The 12500-nt window shown below is 50.4% G+C and overlaps 1 protein-coding gene across 1 annotated transcript in view; it reads left to right on the forward strand.

The window, feature by feature from the left end:
• Window positions 1-12500, forward strand: part of LOC115127489 (nuclear receptor subfamily 4 group A member 3-like) — a 30667-nt gene that overhangs the window by 16421 nt on the left and 1746 nt on the right. The window contains 5 exon segments of the mRNA XM_065027711.1: window positions 1266-1395; window positions 3010-3173; window positions 3727-3926; window positions 9528-9706; window positions 12072-12500. The exon segment at window positions 12072-12500 is cut by the window's right edge and continues 1746 nt beyond it. Of these exon segments, the coding sequence (XP_064883783.1) occupies window positions 1266-1395; window positions 3010-3173; window positions 3727-3926; window positions 9528-9706; window positions 12072-12334 (936 nt within the window). The 3' untranslated portion in view covers window positions 12335-12500.

Genomic DNA, 12500 nt, shown 5'->3' on the forward strand with positions numbered 1-12500 from the left:
GAGCAATCAGGGGCGCCATGACAACCCCTCTCCTCCCGCACGCCCTCCATTACGCCACGGTTCCGGCCTCGCGCCGGAGCATATGGAATAATTGGTGTGTTATTGGTCTCCCGGGGGACCAGGCATGTGTGGCGCGAGGGGTTCCTAATTGGATTGATTTGTTTTGATGTGTTTTAGAGGCGCTGAAGGAGGTGAGGGACCCTATAGAGCCGGCCCATCTCAGACAGTTACACAGAGACTCATTACATCTTCAGCAACCAAAGGGTTCCATTATTTACCTCTAATAAAAGGATCCTTTAAAGCAGTTTGTTGGTCTCAGTTTATCCTGGCGTGCGCTTCCTGACACTATGAACTGGTTAATCAGACCAGTCAGGGTCACCAAATAGGAGACTGAAATGTAACGACTGCAAATATAAAGATTTGCATTGATTAAATGACTCTGTCATTACTGCGTATGCACATGGTGAAGTTGTTTATTTTAGCTCTTTAATTGCTGTGTGTTTTACCACCAACATGCACCCAGCCAGACTGTCCGTGGGCAGCTCTCCCAGTGTCTCAGCAGGATCAGAGCAGGCACAGTAGGCTACCCTACTGATCAGACTCGCTCCATTAGCCTGGCACGTGCATGGGGATAGATGGACAACTCAATAAACTGTCATAATAATATCGTTCTCCTCTGTGCAGGGAGCGCGCAGGGCCGTCTCTGATTTCATTTTAATAAGGTCAGTAATAATGGCAAGAGCCAGCCGAGGAGAAAACAGCTCCCGAGGGGCCCATTGAGAGGCGCGATGCGCGAGGCCCCGGAGGTGCCACTAGAGCTGACCCGCTAGCTTCACAAACAATCTGATCACGCGGCTCCGCGGCCGCCGTCCCCTGTCTCGCGGGACCCGCCTCGGCACGCCACGCGCTCATGCCTATTGTTATCCCCCTCGCACTAATAAAATTGTCCCTCCTGCAGGCGAGGCATGTCGGGAAATTAATTTTATCTAATTATCCTGATGTCACCGCCGTCTTTCAACACGTAATTAAAATGTGACCTGCAAGCTTCCTCCTCTATTCTCCACCGGAGAGAAAAAAACACAAACTGAATTAAATAAATCAAGTGTTTGGTGGCTGATTGTGTCCCTTCTTCCTGTCCGTGGTGGCTGATCCAGACACACACACACACACACACACACACACACACACACACACACACACACACACATTCTTTCTCCCTCTCTCTCTCACACACACTCACTTGTTCTGTGTATGTGTCCCCACAGCGTACAGTGCAGAAGAATGCCAAGTATGTGTGCCTGGCCAGTAAGAACTGTCCGGTGGACAAACGGAGACGCAACCGCTGCCAGTACTGTCGCTTCCAGAAGTGCCTCAGTGTCGGCATGGTGAAGGAGGGTAGGAACACACTCACACACGAACTCTCGTGCACGATCACAATCAATCCCGTTAGCTCATTTTCCTATAGAACACATCTTATAATAAGGTAAATCTGACCCCTGGTCTCCATGGTGATGGTGTGCATCTCTAATGATGGTGTGATTGGCCGGTAATGGTCTGGCCTATACAGCAGTCACACAGGTGCACACGCCCAATGCACACATTCTGCTTTGGTAAGACAAGGACTTAAGTTGTGAAAATCAAACAGACTGGCATCTCCTACTGATTCTAGGACCCACACAATCCGTGGGTCCCTCAGGCGTCCTGATTTAATGTCACCCTCTAACTCTCCCACAGTAACTCTCCCACGGTAACTCTCCCACAGTAACTCTCACATGGTAACTCTCCCACGGTAACTCTCCCACGGTAACTCTCCCACGGTAACTCTCACACGATAACTCTCACACGATAACTCTCCCACAGTAACTCTCACACGGTAACTCTCCCACAGTAACTCTCCCACGGTAACTCTCCCACGGTAACTCTCACACGGTAACTCTCACACGGTAACTCTCCCACAGTAACTCTCCCACAGTAACTCTCACACAGTAACTCTCCCACGGTAACTCTCCCACAGTAACTCTCACACGGTAACTCTCCCACGGTAACTCTCCCACGGTAACACTCCCACAGTAACTCTCCCACAGTAACTCTCACACGGTAACTCTCCCACGGTAACTCTCCCACGGTAACACTCCCACAGTAACTCTCCCACAGTAACTCTCACACAGTAACTCTCACACAGTAACTCTCCCACAATAACTCTCCCACCGTAACTCTCCCACAGTAACTCTCCCACAGTAACTCTTCCACAGTAACTCTACCACAGTAACTCTCACACGGTAACTCTCACACAGAAACTCTCCCACAGTAACTCTCCCACAGTCTCTCCCACAGTAACTCTCACACAGTAGCTCTCACACAGTAACTCTCCCACAGTAACTCTCACACAGAAAATCTCACACAGTAGCTCTCACACAGTAACTCTCCCACAGTAACTCTCACACGGTAACTCTCACACAGAAACTCTCCCACAGTAACTCTCCCACAGTCTCTCCCACAGTAACTCTCACACAGTAGCTCTCACACAGTAACTCTCCCACAGTAACTCTCACACAGAAAATCTCACACAGTAGCTCTCACACAGTTACTCTCCCACAGTAACTCTCACACAGTAACTCTCACACAGTAACTCTCACACAGTAACTCTCAAACAGCTCCACTGCCCTCTGCTGGCCAGTAACCATGGGAATGGTGGAACAGTGGGAAGGATGGGACTGGGATTTTCATCTTTCATCAGTAGTTTACCAAAATGAGCCATACCTGCTATCCTCACCCTTTTTCTCCCTCTAATGTGGTACTGGTCCCTCTCCTGTCTGAAATCTGATCTCTATCTCTCCTGTCTGAAATCTGATCTCTCTCTCTCCTGTCTGAAATCCGATCTTTCTCTCTCCTGTCTGAAATCTGCTCTCTCTCTCTCTCTCTCTCTCTCTCCTGTCTGAAATCTGATCTCTCTCTCTCTCTCTCTCCTGTCTGAAATCTGATCTGTCTCTCTCTATGGTCTCTCCTCAGTGGTGCGTACAGACAACCTGAAGGGCCGTCGAGGTCGTCTGCCCTCCAAACCAAAGAGCCCGCTGCAGGCGGAGTCCTCGCCTCCCTCGCCTCCCCTCAGCCTGCTCTCTGCTCTGCTCAGGGCCTACTCACACTGCACTCCCAGGGAACTGGACTACAGCCAGGTGGGCTACATCTCTCTCTCTCTCTATCTCTTTCTCTCTCTCTCTCTCTCTATGTCTCTGTGTCTCTGCCTCTCTCTCTCTCTGTGTTTCTGTCTCTCTCGGTCTCTCCTTCTGTCTCTCTGTCTCTATCCCTGTCTCTCTCTTTCTGTCTCTCTTTCTGTCTCTCTCTCTGTCTCTCTCTCTTTTTGTCTTTCTGTCTCTCTGTCTTTCTGTCTCTCTGTCTTTCTGTCTCTCTGTGTATATGTCTCTCTGTCTCTCTCTCCCTGTCTCCCTGTCTCTCTCTCTCTCTCTCTGTCTCTGTCTCTCTGTCTCTCCGAGTCTCTCTCTATTTGTCTCTCTCTCTCTCTCTCTCTCTCTCTCTCGCTCTCTGTCTCTGTCTCTCTCTCTGTCTCTCTCTCTCTCTCTCTCTCTCTCGCTCTCTGTCTCTGTCTCTCCGTGTCTCTCTCTGTCTCTCTCTGTCTCTCTCTCTCTCTGTCTCTCTCTCATTCTCTCCAACCCAACCTTTGATCTCTAACTCACAACGTTCCTTCCCCTCTCACTTTCTGTACGATAGTTCAGTGCGGCGGAAGCCCCCTCCTCCTCCTCTGACACCCAGTACATACAGCTCTTCTATAGGCTGCTCACCATCTCCATGGAGACCACGCGTTGCTGGGCCGACCGGCTACCCGGCTTCAATGAGCTTCACGGCGATGACCAAAACCTTCTCATAGACTCCGCCTTCCTGGAGCTCTTCGTCCTGCGATTGGCCCACAGGTAAGAGGGGAGGAGTGACACACACCTGTTCTTGCCTATACCTACCCTGGCCACACCTACCTGGCCACACCCACCTGGCCACACCTACCTGGCCACACCTACCTGGCCTTGCCTACACCTACCTGGCCACATCTACCTGGCCACACCTACATGGCCTTGCCTACACCCAACTGGCCACACCTACTTGGCCACACCTACCTGGCCACACCTACCTGGCCTTGCCTACACCTACCTGGCCACATCTCCCTGGCCACACCTACATGGCTTTGCCTACACCCACCCGGCCACAACTACTTGGCCACACCTACCTGGCCACACCTACCTGGCCTTGCCTACACCTACCTGGCCACACCTACCTGGCCACACCTACCTGGCCTTGCCTACACCTACCTGGCCACATCTACCTGGCCTTGTCCCTAGCTGTGTTTTATTTTCTTAATGAATGGAGATCATCATGACGGACACACGGTTCCGATCCCTTGAGTCTGGTGTCTGACGTACAGAAGTTGGTGTGTGTGTGTGTGTGTGTGTGTGTGTGTGTGTGTGTGTGTGTGTGTAGGCATGTGAGTGTTTATAGAGGGATGAACCAGTCATTTATTGACAGAGCTGAGTCAACTTTAGAGCTGACGTCATGTTTCTACTTCAGAACATTCTATAAGTCTTCAGTTTGTCTAAACTGTAACGGACAAACTTCAGCTCCTGTGTGTGTGTGTGTGTGTGTGTGTGTGTGTGTGTGTGTGTGTGTGTGTGTGTGTGTGTGTGTGTGTCTGTGTGTGTCTGTGTGTGTGTTTGTGGATACCTACAGTGCCATTGTGAGCACCCCAGCCTGTCTGTACCACAGCGTTGCTATGGGTTACTGTACTGACCCCTAGAGTATGTGGTTGGCTAAATTTATGGGATGGCAAAGGGAGGGGTACAAGCTCATCCTTTTGTCTAAGTAGTTGTCTGGGACAGAAAACACACACACACACACACACACACACACACACACACACACACACACACACTGACATACTCACTGCTTTTAGCATGTGTATGTTACTTCTACTAAACTCTACACAATTAGAAAGTGTACAGCACAGTCCTATCCCCAGCCTGGCCTCCAGGTGCATGGTGGGTAGGGGGTGGGTGGTGGCGTCTCAGCCCCACCAGGGGGGCACCAGCCTGGGCCTCTGACTCACTCTGGACTGGTGATTCAGAGAGGCCTCCATCACACACACACACACACACACACACACACACACACACACACACACACACACACACACACACACACACACACACACACACACACACACACACACACACACACACACACCAGCAACCAAACATCATGCAGTCACCTCCCACTGCACAGGAACGTCACACACGGTGGTTTCAGTACTCTTTCTTTCACTCATTGCAGAGCCTGAGAGTGAGGGAGACACACACACACACACACACACACACACACACACTCACTATGATTGCAGTTGTGACCCTGCTATGGCCCTGTGGTAAACCAAGATGCCTCCGGCCCCAAATGTATGTGTTACCATGCACGAGTGTGTTTTTTGTGTGTGAAAGAGTGTGTGTGTGTGTGTGTGTGTGTGTGTGTGTGTGTGTGTGTGTGTGTGTGTAGGGTATATTTGCGCTGGTCCTGCTGGTGTTGCCGTAATCACTCCGTTTTTTAAACTGGTCGTCATGGTTATTGGGTGATCTCTGTGGTGACGGTTGTAGTCAGGGGAGAGATGAATGTGTGGCAGACATCCAGGAGTGAGCAATGGTGTGTGTTTGTCTGCTGAGTCTCTCTTCCATCTCTCTACTTTGGTCCCTCTCCAGACCCCTCCCTCATTCCTCTTCTCTAGTGCCCCCTACTAACCTCTCCATCCATCTATCCTCTCTCCCTCTCATTTCTCTCTTGTTCCCCATCTCCTCTCTCCTCTCCTCTACTCTTGGGATCCCCACTTGGTACTGACTGGCAAGTGCTGAGAGTGTGTGTCTATTTGTGAGTGAGTATGTCTATGTGTGTGTGTTTGTTTGTGTCTGTGAGTGAGTGAGTGGGTGTGGGTGCATGCATTCATGTGTTTTTATGAGTGTGTGTGTGTGTGTGTGTGTAGATGAGGTTGGAGTTCTCTTAAACTGTAATGAGGATAATTAGATACACAGTATTTCATCTCTCTCATAACTGCTAACCAGCACAGCTAATGTTTGTACAGACCTCATATGAGGCTACATACAACCCTCTCTCTCTCTCTCTCTCTCTCTCTCTCTCTCTCTCTCTCTCTCTCTCTCTCTCTCTCCCTCCCTCCTCGCTCTCTCTCTCTCTCTCTCTCTCCCTCTCTCTCTCTCTCTCTCTCTCTCTCTCTCTCTCTCTCTCTCTCTCTCCCTCCCTCTCTCTCTCGCCCTCCTCTCTCTCCATCTCTCTTCCTCTCGCTCTCTCTTCTCCTCTCACTCTCCTTCCCTTTCTCCATCTCTCTCCCTCATCCTCCTTATCTCCATGTCTCTCTCTTGCCCTCTCTCTCCCTCCCTCGCTCTCTCTCTCTCCTTCCCTCTATCCCTCCTTTTCCCTTCCCTCTCTCCATCTCTCGCCCTCATCCTCCTCATCTCTCTCTCCCTGTCTCTCTCTCTCTCTCTATCTCTCTCCCTCGTCCTCCTCATCTCCCTTTCTCTCTCTCTCCCCCTCTCTCCATCTCTCTCCCTCACCCTCCTCATCTCCCTGTCTCTTTCTCTCTCTCTCCATCTCTCTACCTCATCCTCCTCATCTCCCTCTCTCTCTCTCTCTCTCTCTCTCTCTCTCTCTCCTCATCCTCCTCATCTCCCTGTCTCTCTCCCTCTCTCTCTCTCCATCTCTCTCCCTCATCCTCCTCATCTCCCTGTCTCTCTCTCTCTCCCTCATCCTCCTCATGTCCCTGTCTCTCTCTCTCTCCCCCATCCTCCTCATCTCCCTGTCTCTCTCTCTCTCCCTCATCCTCCTCATCTCCCGGTCTCTCTCTCTCCCTCATCCTCCTCATCTCCCTGTCTCTCTCTCTCCATCTCTCTCCCTCATCCTCCTCATCTCCCTGTCTCTCTCTCTCCCCATCTCTCTTCCTCATCCTCCTCATCTCCCTGTCTCTCTCTCTCCCCATCTCTCACCCTCATTCTCCTCGTCTACATGTCTCTCTCTCTCTCCCTCATCCTCCTCATCTCCCTGTCTCTCTCTCTCCCTCATCCTCCTCATCTCCCTGTCTCTCTCTCTCCCCATCTCTCTCCCTCATCCTCCTCATCTCCCTGTCTCTCTCTCTCCCCATCTCTCTCCCTCATCCTCCTCATCTCCCTGTCTCTCTCTCTCTCCCTCATCCTCCTCATCTCCCTGTCTCTCTCTCTCCCCATCTCTCACCCTCATCCTCCTCATCTCCCTGTCTCTCTCTCTCTCCCTCATCCTCCTCATCTCCCTGTCTCTCTCTCTCCCCATCTCTCACCCTCATCCTCCTCATCTCCCTGTCTCTCTCTCTCTCCCTCATCCTCCTCATCTCCCTGTCTCTCTCTCTCCCCATCTCTCACCCTCATCCTCCTCATCTCCCTGTCTCTCTCTCTCTCCCTCATCCTCCTCATCTCCCTGTCTCTCTCTCTCCCCATCTCTCACCCTCATCCTCCTCCTCTCCCTGTCTCTCTCTCTCTCCCTCATCCTCCTCATCTCCCTGTCTCTCTCTCTCCCCATCTCTCACCCTCATCCTCCTCATCTCCCTGTCTCTCTCTCTCTCCCTCATCCTCCTCATCTCCCTGTCTCTCTCTCTCTCCCTCATCCTCCTCATCTCCCTGTCTCTCTCTCTCTCCCTCATCCTCCTCATCTCCCTGTCTCTCTCTCTCCCCATCTCTCACCCTCATCCTCCTCATCTCCCTGTCTCTCTCTCTCTCCCTCATCCTCCTCATCTCCCTGTCTCTCTCTCTCCCCATCTCTCACCCTCATCCTCCTCATCTCCCTGTCTCTCTCTCTCTCCCTCATCCTCCTCATCTCCCTGTCTCTCTCTCTCCCCATCTCTCACCCTCATCCTCCTCATCTCCCTGTCTCTCTCTCTCTCCCTCATCCTCCTCATCTCCCTGTCTCTCTCTCTCCCCATCTCTCACCCTCATCCTCCTCGTCTACCTGTCTCTCTCTCTCTCCCTCATCCTCCTCATCTCCCTGTCTCTCTCTCTCACCCTCATCCTCCTCATCTCCCTGTCTCTCTCTCTCTCCCTCATCCTCCTCATCTCCCTGTCTCTCTCTCTCTCCATCTCTCTCCCTCATCCTCCTCATCTCCCTGTCTCTCTCTCTCCCCATCTCTCACCCTCATCCTCCTCATCTCCCTGTCTCTCTCTCTCCCCATCTCTCACCCTCATCCTCCTCGTCTACCTGTCTCTCTCTCTCTCCATCTCTCTCCCTCATCCTCCTCATCTCCCTGTCTCTCTCTCTCCCCATCTCTCTCCCTCATCCTCCTCATCTCCCTGTCTCTCTCTCTCTCCATCTCTCTCCCTCATCCTCCTCATCTCCCTGTCTCTCTCTCTCCCCATCTCTCACCCTCATCCTCCTCGTCTACCTGTCTCTCTCTCTCTCCCTCATCCTCCTCGTCTACCTGTCTCTCTCTCTCTCCCTCATCCTCCTCATCTCCCTGTCTCTCTCTCTCCCCATCTCTCACCCTCATCCTCCTCATCTCCCTGTCTCTCTTCCTCTTTCTCTGCTGGATGCATCAGCTCTCTGCTTTAGAGTTTTATATGAAGAAAGAGACACCCACCTATAAGGCACTAATAAAGAACATTCATCCCTCTCCTTCTATCTCTATCTCTCTCCTTCTCTCTCTCTCTCTCGCTCTCTCCTCTCTCTCTCTCTCTCTCTCTCTCTCTCTCTCTCTCTCTCTCTCTCTCTCTCTATATATATATATATATATATATATATATATATATCTCTATAGTGAGAGGGGAGTAGGGTGACTGTTTGTGTAAACGATGGTTAAATGCATCTGAGAAAAGCTTTTCAGACCAGATCTGTGTTTCCACTGTGTACCACAGCCTAAACCCTTTTCCCCCCTCCACATACACACACACACACACACATGCATACACACACACACACATGCATGCACACACACACACACATGCATGCACACACACACAGCCCTCTGCTCTAACCCTTCACCTTCCCCCAAACCGCTGCACAGAAACACAGGAATGCTTTAAAACGTTCTAATTTGGAAAACACAACTTTAATCAGCTGCATGCCTGCGTTTGATGTGTGTGTGTGGTGTGTGTGTGTGTGTGTGTGTGTGTGTGTGTGTGTGTGTGTGTGTGTGTGCTGCCACTGTTTCTCATTTGTAGTTATTGTAATTGTTTCCTTGCTCAGTGTTTTAGACGGGGGCACTGAAAGCCAATAGGAAAGCTCCTAAGAGACATATGATTCCCACCACACACTCAGGGCACAGAGATCAACGCACTGTGTGTTCAATATTTATACTACACTGTCTACTAATACACTGTCCTCTCTCTCCTTTCTCTCTCTACTCTCTCCTCTATCTCATCTCTCTCCTCTCTCTGTACTCCCTCGCTTTTCTCTTTCACTCTCTCCTCTCTATATCTCCTCTCTCTCTTTCTCCTCCCTTTTTCTGTCAGGTCTTTGTTGTCGGAGGATAAGCTGGTGTTCTGTAATGGCCTGGTGCTGAGCAGGTTCCAGTGTCTGAGAGGTTTTGGAGAGTGGCTGGACTCCATCAGAGACTTCTCCTCTCATCTACAGAGTCTCAACCTGGACACATCCGCCTTCTCCTGCCTGGCTGCCCTGGTGCTGCTCACAGGTAACACACCCACCCATGCGCACACACAAACACACACACATACACACACAGGTAATAGACACACAATCCTTTGTTTGTAGGCTTTAGGTTAAGCCTCGTCACTCAGTGTTGTCACGGCAATCAGGTTAAATTCACAGACGTCTCACACACTTTTTGTAGTGTAAGATTTTTGGGCCATTAAAAATTATATTTTCCCTAGCCGCTAACCCTTACCCTAACACTTAACCTAACCCTAACCTTAACCTAACCCTTAACCTAACCCTTACCCTAACACTTACCCTTACCCTAACCCTAACCCTTAACCTAACCTTAACCTAACCCTAACCCTAACCTTAACCCCAAAACCGTAAACCTAACCCTTAACCTAACCCTTACCCTTACCCTTACCCTAACCTAACCTAACCTTAACCCCAAAACCGTAAACCTAACCTTAACCCCAAAACCGTAAACCTAACCCTTAACCTAACCCTTACCCTTAACCTAACCTTAACCCCAAAACCGTAAACCTAATCTTAACCCCAAAACCGTAAACCTAACCCATAAGCTTAAAATAGCATTTGGATAAATTCAGGACCTGAAAATTCCTGACTTTTCAAAAAAGTGATTGTTTTCCTACCTTCTCAGGACATTCAGGTGAAATGTTAGGACATTGGAGTCCCGATAATGTAAGAAAACAAGTACACACACACACACAAACACCCTAACACACACACACTCCCTAATACCCTAACACACACATTAGCACACACACACTTAATCACACCACGGTCCGGAAGGTACACCTGATCTCCGGCAGCACCTGCTGCACCTGTCTGACACCTGGTCCCTTAATCAGAGCATGAGTGTGAACCACGTAGGAGCATCACTGATTCCTTCGTCTGTGTGTGTGTTCTGCTGAATGCCTCTTGCACACAGAACAGAATACACTATCTGACTCTACCCCCCACACACTTCAACAGACAGTGAGTAAAGAGCTGAGAGCAGACAGGGGAGAGCAGAGGGTCATTCAACAAAGACAAACCTTTTATCTCACTCTTTTATTTACCCTCGTTGAACTATTTTTTGCCGAACATGTTACTTAGCAGGTAGCCTGGGGTGGCAGGTAGCCTAGTGGTTAGAGCGTTGGACTAGTAACCGAAAGGTTGTTAAATCAAACCCCCGAGCTGACAAGGTACAAATCTGTCGTTCTGCCCCTGAACAGGCAGTTAACCCACTGTTCCTGGGCCGTCATTGTAAATAAAAATTTGTTCTTAACTGACTTGCCTGGTTAAATTTTTTTATTAAATACTCTGAGATTTCAAATTCTACTACACCCCTTTCCCCCACACACAGTCCCATCCCTGTCCCCTACCCTCTCCTCTCTGGGGGAGCACTTAACTCTGTGCCGGATCGACCGGGTCACCGTGGAGCTCGGCTCTGGAATGGTGTCCACACGGCTCTCAGTGGCACTCTGCCACCTCCACACAGCACACAGGACACTGCTACTGTAGAGCTGCTAGAACCATCGACCGCGGCAGAGTGGCCTCTGCAGAAAGACAGCCATCGATCCCTCCCTCCCTCCCCAGGAAGTCAGTTAGAGAGAGAAAGAATGGATTCAGAGAAGAATGAGAGGGTATAGAGATGAGGGAGAGAGCATGAGGTCTGAGAGCGGTCTCTCTCAGTGAGAGGTGAAAAGGACCTCGGCAGTGACTGCAGCACCAAACACACAGCGCACAAAAGAGTCCAACAACACAGACAGTAGACGTCTCACACTGAGGCTAGCATTCTACACACACACTCACACAGTACACACACTCTTTCTGACACATACTGACTCAAACTACGTGTGTGTGCGACTGTCTGGACAACCTGTTCTCTACAGAATGAGTTAGTGTCACATTAAGGCTGGTCGGGTTGCTAAGGGCAGTGAATGTGTGTGTGTCTAATCTCATTTGGCTGCTCACAGGAGCGAATAATCTGCTAATTGTTGAGCACTGGCTACTTGTGTTGATGTCAACCTCTTAGAGCAGGCGAGTGTGTTTATGTGACAATGTGTGTGTGTGTGTGTTTATATGTAAATCGTCACAGGACTCGGGTGGGGGGTATGTTAGGTTAGTGTGTGTATTGATCTGCAGTGAGAGACACAGACAGGGTGTGTATGTCTCGGAGGTTTAGAGCCTGTTTAAGGTTTAAGGCTGCGGTAACATAATAACAACAAGATCCACAGGAACTAATGAGATGGAATTGAATGGAAAACAAGATGGAGTTTGTGCTTCGAGCTGGTAGCGCTCTGAGCAAGTGGAGGAGCACTGTGTGCATGTGTGTCCTGTATCTCTCTTTGTGTATCTGTTTAGTGTGTAACCCGTCTGTCCCTCTATCTCCACAGAGCAGGTCCCAGGACTGAAGGACAGTAAGCGCGTTGAGGAGCTGCAGAACAAGGTGGTGTGTTGCCTTAGAGACCACCTGGGCTTTGGCCCCTCCTCCTCCTCCTCCAAGGCCACGCCCCCTCTAAGTCGTGTGCTGGGTGTTAGGGTGGAGCTCCGCTCCCAGAGGACCCAGGGTCTGCAGAGGATCTTCTACCTGAAGCTGGAGGACCTAGTCCCACCCCCACCTCTGATTGACAGGTTCCTAGACACTCTGCCCTACTGATGCTGCCTGGGCTGATTATGCCCACACATACATGTCACATCCTGTTTAAGACCCCCCCCCCCCCCCCCTCCTAGAGCACCACGCAGCCACACTCAGAGGAGCGAGACTCGCTGAGCTACGCTGAGAGACAGCCAATTAAATTGCTTTTCACTCATTAAGGACAACC

This window comes from Oncorhynchus nerka, linkage group LG14 (genome assembly GCF_034236695.1).
Source record: "Oncorhynchus nerka isolate Pitt River linkage group LG14, Oner_Uvic_2.0, whole genome shotgun sequence".
NCBI classification, from domain to species: Eukaryota; Metazoa; Chordata; class Actinopteri; order Salmoniformes; family Salmonidae; genus Oncorhynchus; species Oncorhynchus nerka.